The 22,363-nt window shown below is 41.0% G+C and overlaps 1 protein-coding gene across 1 annotated transcript in view; it reads left to right on the top strand.

Moving 5' to 3' along the window:
* The window catches only part of NUGGC (nuclear GTPase, germinal center associated), a 42,160-nt gene extending 20,733 nt beyond the window's left edge, over positions 1-21,427 (top strand). Inside the window, exons 10-18 of the mRNA XM_055345809.1 lie at positions 3,158-3,263; positions 5,093-5,226; positions 9,199-9,363; positions 12,942-13,099; positions 14,988-15,126; positions 16,326-16,434; positions 17,118-17,254; positions 19,290-19,380; positions 21,288-21,427. Coding sequence (XP_055201784.1) covers positions 3,158-3,263; positions 5,093-5,226; positions 9,199-9,363; positions 12,942-13,099; positions 14,988-15,126; positions 16,326-16,434; positions 17,118-17,254; positions 19,290-19,380; positions 21,288-21,427 — 1,179 coding nt within the window. The remainder of the gene's footprint in view (positions 1-3,157; positions 3,264-5,092; positions 5,227-9,198; positions 9,364-12,941; positions 13,100-14,987; positions 15,127-16,325; positions 16,435-17,117; positions 17,255-19,289; positions 19,381-21,287) is intronic.
* Positions 21,428-22,363: the final 936 nt, after the last annotated feature.

Raw genomic sequence — 22,363 nt, 5'->3', positions numbered from 1 at the left:
GATTTGGCTACAAATTGAAGGTTTTCATGACTTCTTCTCCCTTGGATACGATTATTTGTTGGAGTAACTCACAAGATGCAATGAAATAATTATATTTACCAGTTTTTTAATATAATAAAGGATAAAAGCTACAGATGAACAGCCAGATCAAGAGATATATAGGGAGAGGTTTGAGAGGAGTCCAAATGCAAGAACTTCTGTTTCTGTGGAGTTGGAGTATGTCACCGTACCATTATGTATTTGCCCACCTGGAAGTTCTCTGAACCCCATACTGTTGGAGTTTTTATGGAGGCTTATTCACATAGGCATCATCAATTACTCTATTTCTAGCCCCTCTACCCTCTCTGGAGAATAGGGTGGGGGGTATGTGGGATGGGATTGAAAATTTCAAACTTCTAATCACTTGACTTTTTCTGTGACCAGCGCCCTTTCAGGAACTCACCCAGAGTTGCCTCATTAGAAAAAGAAGACACTCCTATCACTTAGGAAATTCCAAGGGATTTAGGGTCTATGTCAGGTACTAATGTCAAAGACCAAATATTAGAACAACAGATGCTTTTGGTGTGCTTATCACTTAGGAAATGATGGTGGTTTTAGGAGCTCTGTGCTGAGAACTGGGATCAGGACTAATATTAGAACTGAAGACTATCCTAGCACCCCAGTTTATAAGGAATTTAGGGGCCTTGTGTCAGGAACTGGGGACAGAGACCAATACATATATAGTCCTTCTTATTACTATTCCTTATTTTACTTAGTTTGAGGACTGTGATGGACTCTTGACTTTTCACAGAATTACTGTGTTCTTTATGGTATTCTAGTTCGCCTCTTGGCCAGTGAGAGCCTATAATTTAAGCTGGTTTATTTTCACCTTACCCATACATTTTCAAAACATTTTTGCTCTTTGGCAACAACAAGATGTTCAGACTCCTTTTATTTTTCCCTGCCCCAAGATGTGGACCTACTACTCTCAAGTAAACTTGGGTCTCTTTTATTAAAGAGTACTATCAAAAATAAAATTTGGGGTGCTAGGGATTCATATCAAATGATTTCATACAGGCAAAATAAGTGGGCAGGGTGAAATCACTGCAAAATTATTATAGTTTTTGTTTTGTTTTTTTCTGCAAAATTATTGTAATGAAAAAGCTAGAAAAGAGATTATTTTGAAAATGGGGTCATGATTTATATTACTGACCTTAAGCTAACTCCAGCTTCACTATCCCCGCTTTTGATTCTGCTTTCATCTAGTACCCCTTATATTTTGAGCTATAGACTTTCTCCTCTCTCATATGTAATATCTTCTTACAAATTTTAATATCTATGGTGCTATACACTGTAGTAACAAGCCATGTGTATAAATTATAATAGTGACTAATCTTTCTATAGGATAATTCAATGAATATCCACTCACCTCTCGGATCCTACTTTCCAGCTATAACTGTTTCTACATGTCTTCTATAGTAATATAGAACCTGCACACTGTAGTCACTTCATTGACACTATAAAAATATTTCTCTGTACTATCATAACAAGCATAAATGTTAACTAATATTCAATAGTTTTTGGAAGTGGTATACAAAATTTAGAGCAAGATTTTAAATAATGTAAACACCTAGATACAGTGAGGCATACTCCTTTCTTTCAAATGTTTTAAAACCCTGCTTAAATTTAATTCTGCGTTAGTTTTATCTCCCAGTAGAAAATAGTTTCAACATTCTCTAAGCTTTTTTTGCTAGACTCAAAACTCTATCAGAAGGGAAAAAGGTTAACCTTGTTAGATCCTTTGTATTATTTCAGCCTTGACTGTAGTGTGTGGGGCTTCTGGAAGTCTACCCTGTCATCTCTATTCCAGCCTTAACTACATTGGCTTACAGCGTGCCGAATATGTGGTCTCTTGCCTCTCCCAGTGGACTACTCACTCAGCTCTTTGGTATCTTTGCATCAGAAGGAGATTGACAACTCTATAGTTTTCTACTGCTCCCAAACACCCATAAACACACACACACACACACACACACACACACACACACACACATCCTTTACGGTTTTTCTCTTTTCTTTTTTAAAGATTTATTTATTTATTTATTTATTTATTTATTTATTTATTTATTTATTTTAGAGAGAGAGAAAGAAAGAGAGGCAGGGAGGGGCAGAGGGAGAGTTAGGGAGAAACTGTAGCAGACTCTGTGCATAGCACAGAGCCCCATGTGGAGCTCCATCTCACCACCCTGAGATCAGGACCTGAACCAAAACCAAGACTCAGACATTTAACTGATTATGCCGCCCAGGTGTCCTTTCTTTTCTTTTAAGTGAGAATAATGAAAGATTATGGAACAATATTTGTGTATAATCCTAGCGTAACTTCTCTGTGATGATGATTTTTCTAATCATAAAAAAGACTTTGTCACATCCTTAATTCCTTGACATTTGAAACTATGATGTACTTAAATGTTACTCTGCTTTTATTTATTTATTTATTTATTTATTTATTTATTTATTTATTTATTTTTTACTCTGCTTTTAAATGTGTCTGATTGCTCACTAACCACCCAGCTAAGAACCTTGCACTTTCACAGCACAGTGTTGTTTTGGGTAGGTAAATATTTAACAACCAGCTCTCTGTTTAAAAAGAAAAGAAACAAACCACCTAAAAAGGCCCTGATTTCTAGCATTTGCTGATTCCTATGATGTAATACTCCCACCATGGCAAATTTCAAGCTACTGGAGTGATGTTGCTAAACACGGGGTTGGGGAGAGCTGTGTACAGTAGGCTCTCAGGAGCTGGTACAGCTGGCTCTAGCATGTCACTGCATTTGCTGGAATTGTGCTCCCCACCTGACCCCCTATGAAGCACCCTGGAGCTTTTCCCCTCTCTGAACATTTCAGTGCACTTTGAACTATTTTCTCTATACATTTTCTTCTATAATTGCTATTTTTAACTCCCAAGATAATAGTTTCTATGTGGCAGTTTTCTTATAACCTTGTGAAGTATGGACAGATGGGAACACCTGCCATATAGGTGTTGTGTGTTCCTTAAAGGGCTCTTGCAGGATTGAAAGTGAGTGAGCTGAAATTTGCTAAAGGTTCTTGTAAGACCTGTGCATCGTTTCCTTCACCATGTTTGAGTTATTCTGTTCCCTGTGTACCTCTCTCACTTCAGAGAAAACTGCCCACTGACTCCAAGGTTCTGAAGACCTCAGATCTGGTATACACAGTCAGCGCCCAGGAGTACTGGCAGCCGGCTCTCCTCACTGAGGAGGAAACTGGTAACTTACATATATTTTTTTTTATCTCAATCACTAGAATTCCCAAGGTTAAGCCTGGTACCCTGAATTTCTCTCTCTAGAACTTTCCATGCTACATTTCCAGCTTGTCACAGTTTCTATACCTATTAGCAAACATATTTGTTTTTCTCTCTGCATTGTTGTGGCACCTGAGGCTACAGTTCTTCTTTCATCTAAATTTTACCAAAATTGGTAGAGGTCAGAGATTGGGTTGTCATTTCCTAAGTATTTGGCTTGCAACTCCTCACTCATCCAGCTACAAGTATTAGAAGTATTTACCAAGCATCTATTGTATGCTTTGTCTCTGAGGAGGAAAAAACAGATGATGTGACTGCTTTCTTCACAGAACTTAAAATCTAGATGAGGAGCTAATACTAAGCCATGTGTAAAACTCAAAGGAAAAATAAGGCTTAGTTAAATGGTGCTGTGAATTAAATAGAATCCCAGAGAACCTAGAGGTCTGGAGCACTCAGTGCAAAGTGGGCAAGCAGGTAGGATCTGAGCTTGACTTTGACCCGAGCTTAAAATGGCTTAAGACATACATGCGTTTTACCTGACATGTCGGCATGGGAGAGGAGGCAAAGGGGCAGAAGGTGTAAAATGTTCCTAGAAATGGGGGAACTTCTTGAACAAGGATATAAAAGAAATAATCATAATGGTATACACTAGGAACGATATAGAAGAATTTCTACTTTTGGGAATAATGGGGAAAAAATAGGATGACACCTGTTGTCTTCTGACTAATAAAAGGTTAGGACTAAGATGAATTTCTATTTTTTTTAAATAAATTAATTTTTTATTGGTGTTCAATTTACCAACATACAGAATAACACCCAGTGCTCATCCCGTCAAGTGCCCCCCTCAGTGCCTGTCATCCATTCACCCCCACCCCTGCCCTCCTCCCCTTCCACCACCCCTAGTTTGTTTCCCCGAGTTAGGAGTCTTTTTCTTCTCCCTTCCCTTATATTCCCTTTCACTGTTATTTATATTCCCCAAATGAATGAGAAGACACACTGTTTGTCCTTCTCCGATTGACTTCACTCAGCATAATACCCTCCAGTTCGATCCACATTGAAGCAAATGGTGGGTATTTGTCGTTTCTAATGGCTGAGTAATATTCCATTGTATACATAAACCACATCTTCTTTATCCATTCATTAAGGTGAATTTCTAATCGAGAATCCCATTCAGCAGAGACTCTCATCTGTCCTATAGGAAGCATGAAAGAATTTCATATTATGGGTTATTTGATGTTGATGGAAAAGTCTAGAAAGGTGGAAGAGCTGAGACTGGGATTATGAGCATCTTCGGTTCAATTCTTTATAAGTAGCAATCCAGAGGGAAGTTCCAGTGTTTTTTTTTAAATATTTTATTTATTTATTCATGACAGTCACAGAGAGAGAGGCAGAGACACAGGCAGGGGGAGAAGCAAGCTCCCCATAGGTAGCCTGCTGTGGGACTCAATCCCAGGACCCTGGGACCATGCCCTGAGTCAAAGACAGATGCTCAACCACTGAGCCACTCAGGTGCCCAAGTGCCAGTGTTTTTAACCAGTCTGCATTTTTCTACTTAGTTTGACTTGTACCACTATATGAAATTAATATTCATCATTGCTGACCTACCATTCCTTTTGGTTGATCATAGACCTGGAAAAAATAGCCCCAGAAAAGTTGCTGTGTTGGGCAGTCAGCCCACATAGGACCTCAGCTGTAGCTAATTTAGGCTGCCATTCTGATCTGTTAATTTTTGTGAATTCTCTTTGCTGTGAACTCTGGCTTTCTGAAATTGTTTGTGCTGTCTGTGAATTCCAGAAATCCCCAGATTAAGAGGCTATATCAGGAAAAGACTCCTGGACAAGAAGAAGACGATGGTGACCAAGTATGTGACTGAAGCCTTTGGTTTATTGCTTCTCACAGACAGTTTCAACTGCATGGAACATCTGCCGGTATGAGAGATGATGTCTATGAGTGTGCTCTGCCCCCTAGCCTGAGCAGAACATTCCCTTTTACCAAATTAGAACAATAACATACGATAATTTTTCTTTTCATATCAAAGGAAGATACCAAGCTCAGAAAATTTTAAAAAGACAAAAAAGATAATTAAAGGGTTAAAATGGTGACATTTGAGTGAAAAAGAAAGGAATACTATTTTACCTAAGACAGATGGGTTTAGAGGAAAATGTAGAAATGATTAGCATCTACTTTCATATCTCTTGAGACTTTGAACAAGATGGAATGTGTTTAAGTGATAACAGAAGTGATTTGTTTTGTCCTAATAGAATACTGACAATTCTTGGTTATATTACAGAGGCTATATGGTTATTCATATAGTCCAAAAAAATGACATCTGTCTATGGATTTCCTTTATACCCTGGTGCTGTCAGAATCTCAAACTCAGAGCAGCCTAGTGCAATAATATGAGAGGAAGGGAGCTGGCAGGGACATTCAGCAAAGAGCTTAGATATATATCTTCACAATCTGGAATGCAGGCCTTCTGAATGACCAGTTCCAAATTACTCTTCTCATAATAATGGAAACATTTATCTCTTTGATGGGTGATGTATTTTTTTATCCTAAAATAAGATGGACTGACTGCTAAATTAGCGGTGGAGGAGAGTTTTGGAGAAAAAATTTGGTGTTGCAATCAATCACCAACTGCACTGCTTCTTTGTGAGGAATGAATATACAAATGCATAATCATATGTTAAAACAGAACTCTGACCCACAGCCTGCAGCAACTTGCCTAGGAAACCAACTACTTATTTACCATAAACAGCTCAGGAGGGCAGTCTGCTGTAACTTAGACTCCTAGGGAGTCAGACTGCTATCTCTAGTAATAATCCAAGAAGCTAAGCAATAATGTCTGTAACAATCAGCCCCAAATGGGCTGATTGGTTAATAACTGATGGTTTCCCTAATCATCACCCCTGCTTCCAACCAGAGAAGCCAAACATGCACCCTAATGGAACACATGGGACCTTCACTTCTAGTTAGCCCACCAGGCAACCCCTATGCCAGTGGCCTCTGATGAGGGCATGGTTGAAGCCTTCCCACTCCTCTGGCTGCCTTTGACTCTCTGCAAAACACAAGTGATGGTGGCTGACTCTCTTGCCATAGCAAGCTCTTAATAAATAAATAGCTTTGCATGTTCTCATTTGGTTGGTGTTTATTTCCTTACTATCTTACTTACTATCAACCATCAGGTTTTCCCAACCAAATTGTCCATTTTTTGTTATACCAAAAAGGAAGGAGCAAAGAAAGTGAACCAGTAGGGCTCTATGAACATTTAAGGGGCTAGTCCCAAGAATATGGGAAGGTACACTTGGGCTGGCCCTGTGGCATGGTCAGGGGAGGCAGATAATGGAGACCTGGCTTCAATGTGGTAAGGAAGCAATGCCAACTATAGATGGTCTTTGCAGTTTTGGTCAAATGTCTGCATTTAAATATTCTATATAAAAGTGACATATTGAGCAAGGTTCCTTGTCTTTTTCATCATATTTCTTATGCTTTGATTTGGCCTACTTCTGTGAGAAACAATGACAACAACAATAAGCTCCTGGAACCTGAGATTTTCTAATTTAACTTTGCACTCTGAAATACCAGGGAAGCGTTTGACCTTCTAACTTCCTGAAAATGCTCTTCAGAGTGAAAATTGCCTCACTGCCCAGTAAAAGATTGCTTTTGGAAGTGCTGGTGGAAAACAAATCAGATGTGGTGCTCTGTGTGGTTGGTTTGTTTTACAAACACAAGGACAAGGCATTTTGCAATTAAACTGAGAAGTGCCTGCCCTTTGTGCTCTTCTCTGCTAAAGTGGCCCATGTGGAAACTCAGTGCCATTCTCAAAGCCAGGCTGTAGCAACAGAATACACAGATGAAGGGTCTGGGTGGCACTTCTGGGGTAGCCCTTTACATAGGCATTAGCCAGCATTTTTCATCAGAATCCTTTGACCTCAGATATTGGTCTCAATCTTAGTTCATTGATGGAAAGTTGGAAAGCAAGAGTTTTTGTTATTTCCTTTGCTTTTTTAATAGATCAAACCTAAACATGTGGTGATTGATCATTTTTTAAGATTATGACTCAAACCAAAAAAAAAGAGTCTGAATATTTAGCAATTCTAAGTGAATAGGAATCTAGTCATTATTTTTATGAATCAGTAGGAAGTTAATTATGACATCTCAATGTCAAATGAACCCTGCATTTATTTATAGTAGATGTAAGATTTTCCCTTTCTTATTGTTTTTTATTCCCAGACCTGCCCTTATACTTTTGTTTATTTAACAATGGTTTGTGGAATGTGTGACTTTGTGAGAATCTTGCCCATAGAGTTTCTGTTGGCGACATCTTCCTTATTTCCTTTTGATCACCAGTGACACTACAAACTCAGAAGAATCCAGAGGGCACTCGGAAAGAAAAGTATGGCATATATAATTCTCATAGTGAAAACCTATGAGAATTCACAGGGTACACCTAAAGCTGAATAGTCTCCACAAATTCCAAAACTCATGTACTCTAAATCTTGCAGAGTGTGGGAATTTGAGACTTTTCAGGAACATTCAGCCTCATTCACTTCAGTGCAATCGAGATCTAGAAAAGCTAAGTCATTTATAGAAGGTCATGTATCAATTTGAGAACAATCTTTGTCATTAGCTTTGGAATAGAATTTAAAAGCTCACATTATCTAGTAGTTTCTCTATGGTGTTCATTCACTCTAAAACGTTTATCAGCTGTACACCCTGTGCAATGTTCATTCACTCCAAAATGTTTATCAACTACACACTCTGTGCCATGTCTCAGAATAAACAAAAATGAATAGTACAGTCCACAATCCTTTAGCAAGTTCCTAGTCCAGGGGATGAGACAGACATAGCACAGCAAGAGGAAGGCTGTACAAAGGGGTGTACAAAATTCAGTGGAAACACAGGAAAGAGAGCCCCAATGCCCCAGGGGAGTCAGAGAAAGTGATCACATGGAGAGTGGCTTTTGAGCTTTGTCTGGAAGGATGGGAAGCATGTGCAAAGACATGGGGTCACAAAAGGGATGACACATGGATGGAGAATGGTAGCAAGTTCAGGAGAAGCTACCCTGGGATGGGGTGATGTTTTGGGGAAACAGCTGGGGGCATTGGAGAAATTGGCTGAGTCCTGGAAATGTGGGGCCTTTGAGTGCTGAGTTAAGTAATGTGGCTTCTATCTGCTGCAGGCATTGTGAGATTCCCCCAAGATTCTCACATAGGGAACAACTCTACAGAGTTCCCAGTTTGGACTCTAGAGGTCAAGGCTATTTTTCCCTTGTATAAATTGAGTAGATCTTTTCTTCCTTGACTAGACTATATTCTCCTTTGAAGAAAGGACCACATCTTTATTATTGTGTCCTATAGCTTTGTTCTTCAAAGTGTGGTCCAGGGCCCAGAATATCAGTATCACCTGGGTGCTTGCTAGAAATACAGAATATCAGGTCCTTGGATTTGAGCAAACTCTCCCCATGATTTGTACACATGTTAAATTTTGAGAAATGCTATTCTCAAAAACTGCTTTGTGCATGGTCAAAGCCCACTAAATTTTTATAGAATCAGATATCATTGCAAAAACCCTGTTTGTTTGTTTTTTTTTTTTTTTGAAAAAAATCTGTTTTAATGGCAATTGGAGTTTATTTGACTAGTTATTCCCTCAAATACCCTAATGGATTAGACACTTAAAGTAAGTTGCAGGAGGTACATATATATTGTGTTCTCCAACCCACAAATCTTAAGGAGGTCTGTTCACCAAGGGATGCTTTAGTAGGATGAAAGAAGTCAACTGAGGGTGATAAGCTCAAGCTAAATCTTGTGTTCTAGACAAGCATAAAGGAAGCAAAGTTTGAAGAGAAAGTGCCCTTAGAGAGAGGGTGACCTCATGCTTCTTATGGCCTTTGTCCCTAGAATGAATACTTGCACATGAGTGGCCTGCGGAGATTTGTAGAAGAGAAGATACAGTTGCTAGAGAAGGCCATTGACCAGTGCTTTGCCCATATAGAACAGCCTCTGCAAGAAGGAGTCCGAAATGCCAGGACTTCCTACCGACGGATCCTTGGGGCATGTCTGGTGGTGAGTGACCCTTTCCAGGGGGAAGCTGACAGTGACATCTGCCTTATCTCCAAGCTCTTTTTACATTCTTCCACAGCTTCTGAAGGAAATAGTGAGCTAAAAGAGAGCAAGAGAGAGTGAAAATTGTATACAGGAAAGCACACAGAAGGAACTGTCCAACTGTGCATTTCAAGGACCCAGGAGAGAGCACATGGTTCAGTGGAAACAGTTGGAATTTAGGAGCTGAGGATCTTGTTTTGAGTGCCAGCTCTACCCATCATGCACTCTGTAGCCCTGGGTGAGGCCTTAAACCCACTTAAGCTTGTGGGGTTTTTCCTCTGAAAATGAGATGCTGAATACTTGCCCTACCTATCTTACAGGGTTGATATAAATGTTAATTAGATTACGTAGTAAGGAAACATTTGTAACTCTTGCTAAACAAGCAAATTGTTGCTTTATCTTTTAATTACTTATATGAGGTATCTAAAGGATAAAAATGTAAGTGCCAGACCCTATTTATCTAAGCCTAATGGGTGAAAAAAGAGGCTTCTCACATTAGTTTGCTAAGACTGCTATCACATAAAATACCATTGATTGGGTGGCTTAAAGGGCAGATATTTATTCCCACAGTTGTGAAAGTTAGAAGCCCAAGATGAAGGCAGTTCAAAGTTGGTTTCTCCTGGGTCCTCTTTGGGGTTGCAAATGGCCACCTTCTAGCCATGTCCTCCCATGATCTTTTCCCTGGTGCCCCCCTCTCTTCTTATAAGGATACTTGTCCAATAGACTAAAGATCTACTCTTATGTCTCATTTAACCCTAATTACCTTCCCAAAGTCCCTATTCTCCAAATACAGTCACATCTGGGCTCAGGGATTCAACATGTCAATTCAGAGGGATACAGTTCACTCTATGACACCTGTTAAGAGTAAGGAGTGACGAACAACACTTCTCGTGTGACAAAGAGGATGCAGAAGTCTCAGAGCTTGGAATAGTGCATGTTGTTACCATTGTTTTAATATGAGTTGGAATGTTAGAATGCCAGCAGTGAGAAGGTAGTGTAACAAAGCTCTACATTTCTGTGGGCTAAAAGAGTAAAGAAGTGGGAATGATTCTGGGGTCACTGGAGGGGGCCCTTAGAATTGTGACACAGGAGAATGAGAGGTGGAGTACCTTCACTGTGGCTGGTGAGTGTCTGAGTGTCCATGAACGTAGTATGTATGCATGCATTCACTCATGCATTCCGCAAATGTGGATGAAATACTTACCTTGGTGCCACAGACTATGCATTACCCGATTCAGTCCTCACGACAATCCTGAATGGTAAACACTCTTATTATTTTAATTTTACAGCCTTACAGAGGCTGAACAACTTTCTGTGGTTGCATATGGGATCCACATCTACCGCAGATCTGTCTGACTTCAAAGCCAGGATGCTCAAACCCTGCACTAGCCTGTTGTACTTTCCTAATTGCACTCTGCAAACTATTGTAATTGCTGACCAGCTACCTAGTTTAAAATGTCTAAATCTTCATAAAAGTAGTGAAGTTTTGTCCACAAATAGCCAGCATCACCTTGCCAGCTCCATAGTGAGCCTTCTTGAGAGCAGATCCGCCAGCCCCATTCAAGTAACTACCGCTAGCTAGCACTTGACAGAGCCTCACAGAGGAGCCCTGAGCCAGCACAGGCCAGCTGTTGGGAAAGGTCAGCCCATGCATGTAGTCTTTTGACCCCTGCCTCCTCGCCCCTACTTGGCCATATAAGAATGCGCTTTGGACCTGGAATACTTTCTTACTGAGAGATAAAAGAGCCTTCAGCTTGTGCTGGACTTATCACCTTGTGTGGGAATATTATCCTCTGTTTTATGCATCCAAGGCCCTTAGGCAAGCTCCCAGGTTTCTGTATTTCAGATCCTATGTGGGAGGGCTTGGGTCCTTCCACTGCACACAATGTGGAATGTGTGCAGGTACGCTTGCCTGCATTGGCTACAGAGTGGGTCTGCTGGCCATAGGGGACCCATGCATTGCAAAGGACTGGATCCTGCCCATACTTTTTCTCCTCTTGTTGTAAGTAAATGCTGTACCACCTGAGCCTAGTATTCATATTGTGTGTTCTTGGGGACCTTGAGTCATGCATGCACTGATCTCTTCTCTGGGTGACGTTTACCTGCCTTTTAACCTTGACCACACAGTGTGGCCATCTAGTGAACAGTGAAACAGCAGCTAAGCCGTATCTGAATTCCTGACCCAGAAAACTAGTGAGTACTAAATAAATGTTTGTTGTTTTAAGCCATTAGGTTTGGGGTAATTTGTTTCACAGCAATAGGTAACCAAGTCATGATGTAAAAGATTCCAGATCACCAAAAGTCAGTAAGTGCATGCTGAGAAGGTGGAGACACAAAGTGGAGACCATTCCTTTGAGACTGTTTGTTCATGAAGAGAAGGAACAATTCAGCCATCTCGAGGCCTTCACTAGGATGCTGTCTCATGAACTGTCTCATCTCATCAGTTCTGCAATGGCGCTTTTCTCTGTGACTGCAAACATGTCTGGGGTGTCTTTGATAGGCCACTTTCCTTTGTGATCAGAAATGTGGGCAAACATTTATATGCCGACATCATATCATTATGTAACATAGCAACATAACCTAAAATGTGCAAAAATACAGGAGTGGTAAAATTAATTAGGTTACATCCACATATTATATTTTATGGATCTTGAAATCATTTTTTAAGATACTTACAATGAATTGAGGAAATGCTGATGTTATAAAATTAAATGAAAAGGACAGAATATTAAAATATATATATATATATATATATATATATATATATATATATATATATGGTATGTGCCAACTATATCATGGGACACAGCCATGCACTTGAAACAGAGTTCCTTAAAGCATATATTGTTGATCACAATGACCACTACTGAAATTTTGGTTGGTGCAAATATATTTTTATTCCCTTTACTAAGGATCACCATCTGGGTGAGATTTATCAGCGTTTCACGTGGCTCTTGCTTCATCATATTTTTTTGCTTCTGACTTGTTAATTTATTTCTCTGGTAAAAATATATCATGAAGATGTATAAATAACATTACATTTCATTAGATGTTTAACAAAAAGTATAAGAAAACCTTGGGGTATGCTTGGAAAATCTGAAACATACAGCCTCAGTAGGGTCATAGCACATTTTCATTTAAAAATTGCTCCTTTAACAAATATTTATCACAGACTACTTACGCTGTTGCCAGATGATGAGAACATCAAGATGGATAAGACACCGTGCCTGCTCACAACAAGCTGCTCTTCCGGTATAGAAGCCTGATGAATAAACAGACAAATATAAACTATATGAGGAGAATTGTGATCAAAGCAGCACAGGGCACTCTGGAAGCCAGGGCAGGGGAGTTGCCAACTTGAGGCATGACTACTGTGCCCTCTGTCCAGTTTAAGCCTATGTTAAAAGATCATGTTGTCCCTACTCTTCCCTGTGACTCTTGGTCATACATAGCCTTTGGCCAAAGGCAGTATAATTCTGACCTTGTGACATTCTAGTTAATGTGTGCTAACTCTCCTAATGTATTGTTTAATTACCTAGAGGAGCAGAGGAAACCAGGGCTTCCACCAGACTCTGAAAGCTGTTTGCCTGAAAAATGGCATCTATGCCTCCAGGACTCTCGCAAGAATAGATCTGAATGAAGCCATCACTCAGCCCATCTATGACCAGATTGATCCCGTTTTTGGAGGCATTTTTAGGTAAAGGACCCTTTCTCTTGCTCCTTTGTGAACAAACATCTGAAGAGCATTGGGCCAGAGTCTCATCGTTAGAAGAATTTGTACTTTAGATCTGGATGTGTAAAGGGTAGCTTGCAACTTAAGAAGGAAAGTTTAGTCTCTGGCAAAACACAAAAGCCATCTTGGTTTGGTTTACCTATTTTCTCATGGTGACCTGGAGTGCAGCTGGAGATGTTGCTTTCAGACTAATATTATGATTCCCGGTATTTTTAAAATATCTCATACATGTGGCAAGGGATACATTTTCTTGTGGATCAGAGCCCAGGGCAGGTTATTTTGGTTGGAGAGTGTGGAGTTAAGCAAACACATGGCCTTTACCAATTTTCCTGAAAGTAGAAAGGCTAAGTGGCTGACCGATGTGTTTGTTTTTGATATACCACGTGCTCACTCACTTACTAGCTGTGTGAGCTTCAAGGTGTCTCCTCCTTCCATCCTTGACCTTTAGTCCTCTTCTCTGTCAACAAAGCTAACTCTCCTAATCCCCCAGTGCCAGAGCCTACACCTCCCCCCACCACCTCCGTCTCCCTCCTTTGCCTCTGGAGTTTCACCAGCTGCTGCTGTTTGAACCATTCTACTTTTGCTGGATTCTTACTCTTCCCCTTTCCTTCCTCCATCTTCCTTTAGACTCCCTTGGGATCATGCCATTCCGTCCACCCTACCTCTGTTTACAAGTCTATAGGATAAACTCCAAATTCCTTAGAATGGCATTCAAAGGGTGACTGAGTGGCTTAGTTGGTTAAGCATCCGGACTCTTGATCTAGGATGAGGTTGTGATCTCAAGTGAACCCCACCTCGGGCTCTGTGCTCAGCGGGCAGTCTGCTTGGGATTTTCTCTCTCCCTCTCCCGCTGCCCCTTCCCCCTCTAAAATAAATAAATAAAATCTTAAAAAAAAAAAAAAGAATGGCATTCAAGACAGTCCACCTGCCTCCAATTGGCCTTTCCACTCTCTCCTCATCCTCTTGCTCCATGCCAACCCCCTGCTTCAGCCAGCCTGGAGGGTAGCAAAAGGCAACTGAGATGTGCCAGGACCTATGTTATGCACTGTGCATGCAGGATTTCATCAGATCCTCTCAACAACCCTCTGAAGTAGCTTCTGTCTATTTATAAGTGTATAAGCTGAGATTGAGAGGACTTCATGCAGCTTTTCCAGTATCCCTTAGCTCATGCCTATGCCCTCTCCTCTATAACCCGCTGCTTCTTACTGTTAGGATGTTCTGAAATTTCATTCACTATGTTGTCCCCATGGGGGATAACTCCTACTTTTCACTCCCCCAAATCTTATGCATCTTTTAAGATGTAGTTCAAGTCCCACCCTTCCAGGGAAACCTCCTGGCAGTGGGAAGACTGATTTTTTTTTTAAGATTTTATTTATTTATTCATGAGAGAGACACAGAGAGGCAGAGACATAGGCAGAGGGAGAAGCAGGCTCCCTACAGGGACCCTGATGTGGGACTCAATCCCAGGACCCTGGGATCACAACCTGAGCCAAAGGCAGAAGTTCAACCTCTGAGCCACCCAGATACCTGGGAAGACTGACTTTTGAGGTTGAACAGATCAATGTCCAAAGCCTAGCTTTTCCATTTACTAGCTGTGTGGCTGTGCACACATCAGCAACCCTCTGAACCTCAGTCTTCTAGTCTGTAAAATGGGAATCACTGCACTGGTTTCCTAGGTTTTGGTGTCCAGGTCCTGGCACAGCACAGTGCCCAGCACACAATAGGAATTTGATAACTGTTCTTATCCCCTGGGCTTAAAAGCGAATAAAAGGGGACCAGCTAGTTTCCTCTTTGTTTTAGACTCACAGTAGCTACTGTTGTCTCTTAACATTTTATTTTGTTTCTTTCATAGGGCTGGAAAGCCCACTGGTTCCACTTTGCTGCCTCATATAGAAGCTTTTAAGCACAGTCTACAGGAGAAAATGATGGAAATGGGAGTAAGAAATGGATGGAAATATGATAGCTACAAAAAGAGTTTCCTTATCCAGGAGGTGAGATCTTTGTAAAGGGAAGAGGGTATGAGGTGGGGCAGTGGCTTTCTTCCCAGCAGGATTTTGGAGGTGTTACGTGTCTCTCCTCCCCTTGTTCCTCTGGAGTGTTGAGGTCTGGGCATGTCTCATAGCAGATGCTGTAGACACAAAGTACAGTGGGATGGGGCAGGTGAGAGTAGTCCTGAGACAGCTGTGGGGATATGGGACACTGGGCCAGCTCTGTGACACCGCAAGGCAACTGGCAGTGAGTCCTGAGGTTGGAAAGGAAATTAAGTTTCCAGGAAGAATCTTCAAGGAACCCTTAGATGTACAAACATTTGAACCCACTTGTAACACATCCACTAACCTTCTATCATTTTTTGCCAATATTATGAAGTATTATCCAAAGCAGTGAAGCTTGAAGAAGTGTCATTTTTTGCAGATCATTTTAAAATTTTGAATAGTCAAGATTCTTGTCTGTGATCCATTTTCCTCTAGACTGTCCTACTCTGCTCACGCTGAACAAAATATCATAAACTAGGTAGGTTATAAACAGCAGAAATTTATTGCTCATAGGAGGCTGGAGGTACAAGGTCAATTGGTACAAGTTGATTTGGTGTCTGGTGAGGGTCCACTTCCCTGTTCATGGATGACTGTCTTTTCACTGTCACATCACATTGTGGAAGGGGCAAGGCAATTTGCTAGATCTCTTCTGTAAGGGGAATAGTCCCAATCATGGGGGTTCCCTCCTTATGACCCAGTCATATCCCAAAGATCACATCTCCTAATGCCATCAGCTGGGGGATTAGGATCTTAACGTACTAATTTGGGCGGGGCGGCGGTGGGGGGGGTACAGTTATTAAGCTCATAGCACAAGCCCAGCCTGAATTACATGGCAGCACTAGAGAACTGTCCTGTGCCCCCCCACCCCAACCTCTCCCAAAGAGCCAATTCCAGCACCTTGCACATGCCTGAGTTCAACTCAGAAATATTCAAGTCGTTTGTAGGTGCCAAGTGCTGTAGGAAGCACTTTGGGGTATAAAGATGCTTAAGACAAAATTCCTGCCTATGAGAAGCTCACAGCCTAGTTGAAGAAAGGACACGTGGATAGCCAAGCATAATATAAGGCAGAGGGAAATGGTGATCACACAGGGGCACACCTGACCTGCTTCTAGCGAAGGAATTGTCACAAATGACCTTTTGTTAACACGGATTTGCAGATAAGTGCCATTCTGGGAGGCCTGGAGGATTATATCTTCAGAAAAAAAAGGAAGATCTATGAATCTCTCACCACCTCTGTTCAGAACGACCTCAAGCCCTGTTACGAAGGTGGGGACTCTGGAGGGCGACCTATCCACTTCCTCTGGGGTCTTTCTGTCAACTACTTCAGCATCCTTTTCTTCAGCTTTCCCCTCGTAGTATTTGGCCCTGCATCCTGAGTCCCTCTCATCCTCTTACTCCGCAAATTGAAAACCAAGTAATTGCAAGGGTGTGGGGAGAGGTGACCCGTGAATCTTTTTTTTTTTTTCCTGTGTGTTTCTGGTGCTTTCTACCCACCCTTTCTTTATCTATTCACCTCGCTTCTCCTCTCCTTGCTGCATCTCAGCTAATTAAACTATAAAATCCCTTACCCAATTCTCATTCTTATTCCCTTTAAGTATTTGTAAACTCACTTTCCAACTCCTTTTCATCTTGGTAGTCCCATTGATTTTTCTGATGGGGGGCATTGGAATTTTGTAAACTTCTGCTTAATTCATTCATTAGATTTTCTGAATGATCGTTATCCAAATATTGAGAGTGTTGATTTTTTTCTATCATGCTATTATTAAACAATTCCTACTGCATGGAAAATGATGCAACATATATAAATATGTGTGTGTTTGTATGTATCGTATTACGTGTCTGTGTATATATACATAAAATATTTTTTGTTTGCCTGCCTTGCTTTCTGATGCTAAAGATTTCTCAGCAAGTCCTTGCTGCAGTGTGACTGTGGCTATCATTTTTGCCAGAGGCAGCTCAGATCACTGGCAAGAAAGCATGTGAGAGAATGAAAGATGTCATCAGAAGAGGGGTGGACCGGCAAGTGGCTGAGGGCATGTTTGAAAGGGCTCAGGAAAGGATGCAACACCAATTTCAGCAACTGAAGGTATTCTACATCCATTGTCTGAATTCCAGTTGGGCCTCCTGGGGTGAAAGAAGCCCATACAGAAAGATGAAAGAAGTAGTAGTCATTTGGACCCAAATGGAGCTGATGCCTTCTGCAGAGTGGGCCCAGCCAATGCCCACGATGCCAGGAAAGAGGCCAGCTGGCACTGGGCATTCTCCCTTCACTGCCACTACATGCTGGTGTAGTTTCTGTGGGGCTGTGGCTTCAGAAATGCAGCCACTCCTGCTCTCTCTCACCTGTCTTTACCAAGTCACCAGTAGAACAACTGTAATAGCCAGATGGGGGTCCTAAGCTCTTGACATACATTAGCTCATTTAATCCCCAGCAAGCCTGTGAGGTAGGGACTTTTGTTCTCATTTTACAGATAAGAAAACTGAGGGAGAGAGAGAGAGAGAGGTGTGGCAACAGGCCACATAGCTACTAAGCTGCATGGCTAGGATTTGGGACTTGATAACCAGGGTCTCTGACAATAGTATAATCTCTAGAGAGATTTTTTTTTAATGAGAATGTCTAATCTATGTAAAATATCAATCAATAAATCAATGCCAACAAACTATTATCGATCAAGCAGTTATGACACCTAGCATAGATTTAAGTTTAATTCTGTTTATCTCAGAAAACAGTTCCTAACAGTTTCCTTGAACCTAAAGCATCCATCAAGTACACTTGGGCCACCTTGTCTCAGTTCTGGGCCTCTTTGTGTGCCACCACCCTCCCAAGTAATAAAAATTCTTTGTTTTAGTCCAAGCCACTATTAGCCCCTCCCTGGCCATGTGCATTTCCAAATTCTTCTACCTCAGTCCTGACTTAGCAGACCATTGCCTAAGCATCTAAGGAACCTGGCTAGTTGTTCTTTCCATTCACCCCTGAATCAGCCTTCTTCCTGAAATGCTTCCAACCTGCTTCCACTCAACCTTGTGCCCTCCCCTCCCCCCACCCCACCGCAGTTTTGAAAAATACCTTTCCTCACAATATGAAGCATATAATTTCTCTTGGAATAGGCTAAGAGGCATCTTGTTTGCCAATAGCAGTTTACTCTCTGTCATTTAACATATTATAAAAAAAATAACATATTATCAAAGTCTACAAATACTTGCAGAAAACTGGCCAACCCCTACAGCATCCAGTCCCCATTGGATATATAGAAATTGGCCCTTAAAGAGACCCCTAAAAACAATTCCACTAAAAAATGTGATTTATATATTGGCCATGTACAAATGCATCTTAAATGACAGAAATGGAGGAAGTTGGAATTAGACAAGGCCACAGAGCATCCCCATTTGGTGACCTTATGGACAAGGAGGCTAAAGCCTGTGTTACTAGCTCAAGGCTCACAGCTAGATGTGGGACTAGAGCTTAGGGCTCTTGGCCTGATGTGTTGAAGAAAAAAGCCAGAGTCAAGAGATCCAGGCTTAAAATGAGGCTGTGTCAGGCTAGAGGAGAGTCAAGTATTTTTCAAAGGTAGTCAAGAGATGGTTAGAAGAGGGAAAAGCTTTTTCATTGGTCACAGAGCTGAGATAACAAAGAAGACATTTCTCAGGAAGTTGGGACAAAGAATCAAGAGTGTCAAGTATGGTGTGCTGCACAAAGCAGGTACTTAATAAACATACCCAATGACTAAATGAACAATAGGATGATGGGTTAGTGACCGGCAATTTTCCTCCTTTTCCATCTCTGCGATTGCTGTTCTCTACCCCTGACTCCCACCTCTATTAGATCTCCTTAGTTCCTGACTCAGTTGGTCAGCACCAGAGGTCCAATCCCACATGAGTTTTGATAGGAAGAAAAGGAGATGCTGAGACAAGTGGGACACCCCCCCAAAAAAAGTGATGCCCTGTTGACTCCTGAGCCATTCAGTATACTCTAAAGGTGGCCCATCCTTGGAATAAACTTTTATACTGGCAACTCAGTCTGTACACACTCTGGTTGGGGGGTTAGTTGGGGTCCCTTTCAAAAGCTAAGCTTTCCCTTGGGCTGTGCCATCCTAACAGAATGACCATGCTTTGTTGTATAGAATGGAATCTCGGAGAAGGTGAAGGGCAGTATCACCACCATGCTGACCCTTGCTTCATCCCAGGGAGATGGTCTCTACAAGGAGCTTGCAGGTAAATACATTTGCAGAAGCAGTGACCTTGCAGACACCCTTTGCTGTGGTTGCTCTTTGCTGGATTTAAAGCAATGAAGAGGAAGAATTTTCCAAAGTATGGAATGGAGAGAATTATGACTGTCCTGCCCTTTGTATTTTGGAGCATCTGCCAGAGACCATGCATTATACTTCAGGATATGTGTGCAGCATCTCATAGACTTCTCCCTCATCTCACAGGAGATGTTATTGTTTCATTTTGCACATGAAGAAACAGAGACTTAGATTAGATGATGCATTCCAGGACTTTTCATAACTGGAAAGTGGCAAATTCAAACTGCTAACTCCGCTCTGTGGTCTCCATTACCCATTCTTTGAAGTAGATACCTTTTCATGAAAAGCCTCATTTTCTGGTGGTGGCGGAGAAAGGTTTCCTTTCATCTACCAGAAGCTTGGGGATGCATTACCAGCTGCCCATGCCTTGTTGCATGCAACCATCTCTCTTCCATGCCTCCTGGGGTAAACTGCAGCATGCTAACTGGCACAAAAAGCAATCGGGATATTTCTAGGAAAATTAAAATGCACATATCCTTTGGCCCAGAAATCCTACTTCTGGGAATTTATCCCATGGTATCCTCATACACGAGCAGAATGGCACATGGACAGTGTTATTCAGGGAAGTGTGATGTCAAACATTGGAACAACTCAAATATCCATCAGTAGAGCACTGCTTAAGTCAAGTTTGGTACACAACTAGTGGAGAACTTTCTAAATTCAGGAATAAGACAAATAGACTCAAGGTTCTAATTCCTTTCTTGGTCATGAGTCCCATTGCTGGTCAATCTCAGGGTGGGTGAGTCTGGATAATGACATGGAGCATGTAGAGCCAAGGTAGATTGGAGAGCCAGGAGCAATGCTAGAACCAACCCCAAGGTCAGTCTGAAGTGTACCTTCAAAGGGGACTGTATTAGTCAGAGTTCTCTAAAGACACAGAACCAGTAGGATATAAATATGTGTGGATAGATAGATAGATAGATGGAGAGACAGATTTATTTTAAGGGATTGGCTCATATGAATGTGAAGATCTGGGGAATCCAAAATCTGGTAGGGGATGCCAATAGGCTGGCAACGTGAGAAAGAGTTGAGTTCCAGTCCAAAGCAATTGGCTGTAGAAGAAGGAAGAGTTAATGTTGCTGATGAAGTCTAAAGGTGGTCTGCTGGAGAATTCCCTCTTGCTTGGAGGAAACCAGCCTTTCGATCTGGCCAGGTCTTCAATTAATTATGTGAGGCCCACCCACATTGTAGAGGACAGTCTGCTTTACTCAAGGTCTGCTGATTTAAATGTGAATCTCATCCAAAAATATGCTCACAGAAACATCCAGAGTTATGTTTGGCCAAATATCTGGGCACCATAGCCCAGACAAGTTGACACATAAAATTCACCATCATAAGGATATAATTTGATTGCAGTTCATGAGGTGAAAACCCGAGAGGCCAAAACAGAGCAAATTCACTTAGAAAGAGAACTGTTGGGAACACAGGGATCAGGGAAAGGGGAGAAAAACCTGGAGAGGATTTAGGGGAGGTTTATTATGTGGTGGGCTTTGTATCGCCTTCCACTGAGCTCTTGTGAAGACTTAGTAAGGACTCAGTGAATTCCTGGATCTTTTTGTGAGTAGGTTTGTGTTTCTTTTGAGGACGACCCCTATACTGAGATAAGCCTTAAGGTAAGAGCAAAAATGACAGTTTGATCAGGTTTTTTTCTATAAAATAAATTGATCAGACTATCTGACCTCAAAGTTCCGTTCCAGATATCACATTCTGGGACAAGTGACCCAGATCATATGGGATCCCTAGGAGATTTGTTTTCTGGGGACATTTCTGAAAAGGACACTAACTCCTGATGCATGCTTTTCTGCTCTGCTATAGATGTTAAAAGTGAGTACAAGGAGATGGAGAAGCTACACAGAAGCCTGAGAGAGGTTGCTGAGAACGCAGTGTTGCGAAGAGGCATGCAAGATTTCCTTTTGAAAATGTCCCCAAGCAAAGCTGTTCCCCACAAAGAATAAATTTATTTCTTAGGGCTTAGCACCAAGTAGATGAAAAACAAGCCTGAAAAACAAACCAGAATCATTTCTGTTTTTAAAAATCTAATAAAGAATATCTTCCAACTATTTGGACTTTTTATATGATATAAAACTCAAAATATTGTTACTTCTGGAATCAGCTGACTGCTGAGCATCATCATTTCATTTTTATTTGACAGCCAAAAAAGAATCATCTTGAGTCCCTAATGGAGTCTTAAAGTTTTAGGACAAGAAACTCATGTTTCAGCAAAGAAAAATATCTGAATATTGAAAAACTTAAATATTACAAAAAAAAGCCCCTTGCAAAATAAAGCTTTAGGGGCCCAATTCTATTTCCCATTTTGATACTAATGAGACTTTTGGGTAAGGAGGAAACATTGTGCCATGGAAAAAACATGGGTTGGAGAGCCAGACAGACAAGAGACCTGGCTTTACCACTTCCCAGGAGTGTTCTTTAAGATCATTACTTCTCAAACACTTTGAACTCAGGATCCTACACTCTGAAAATTTATTGAGAACTCTCTAGAGATTATGTTTGTTGATAGTTATTGTATTCAAATTAAAACTGAAAATATTGGAAATAATTATTTACTAATTCTTTTAAAATAAACTTGTTACATGTTAACAGAAAAACATTTTTGTGAAAAAATTTTTTCCAAAAAATTTAGTAAGAAGAGTGACATTATTTACACTTTCATGGATCTCTTTATTCTCTGGCTTCATAAAAGACAGCTGGATTCTCTTACTGTCTCTGCATCTGTCACAACCTGTTTTAGTTGATGTATATGAAGAAAACACAGATTCACACAGATACAGAGTTGAAATGTGGAAAAGTACTTACTAGCCTTTTCAGATAATTTCTGGATAATCTTATTTGATACAATAATCTTAATGAAAGATAGTTTCTTAAAAGTTGGT

This window comes from Nyctereutes procyonoides, unplaced genomic scaffold (genome assembly GCF_905146905.1).
Source record: "Nyctereutes procyonoides isolate TBG_1078 unplaced genomic scaffold, NYPRO_anot_genome, whole genome shotgun sequence".
NCBI lineage: Eukaryota > Metazoa > Chordata > Mammalia > Carnivora > Canidae > Nyctereutes > Nyctereutes procyonoides.
This window is presented reverse-complemented; position numbering and strand designations above follow the sequence as displayed.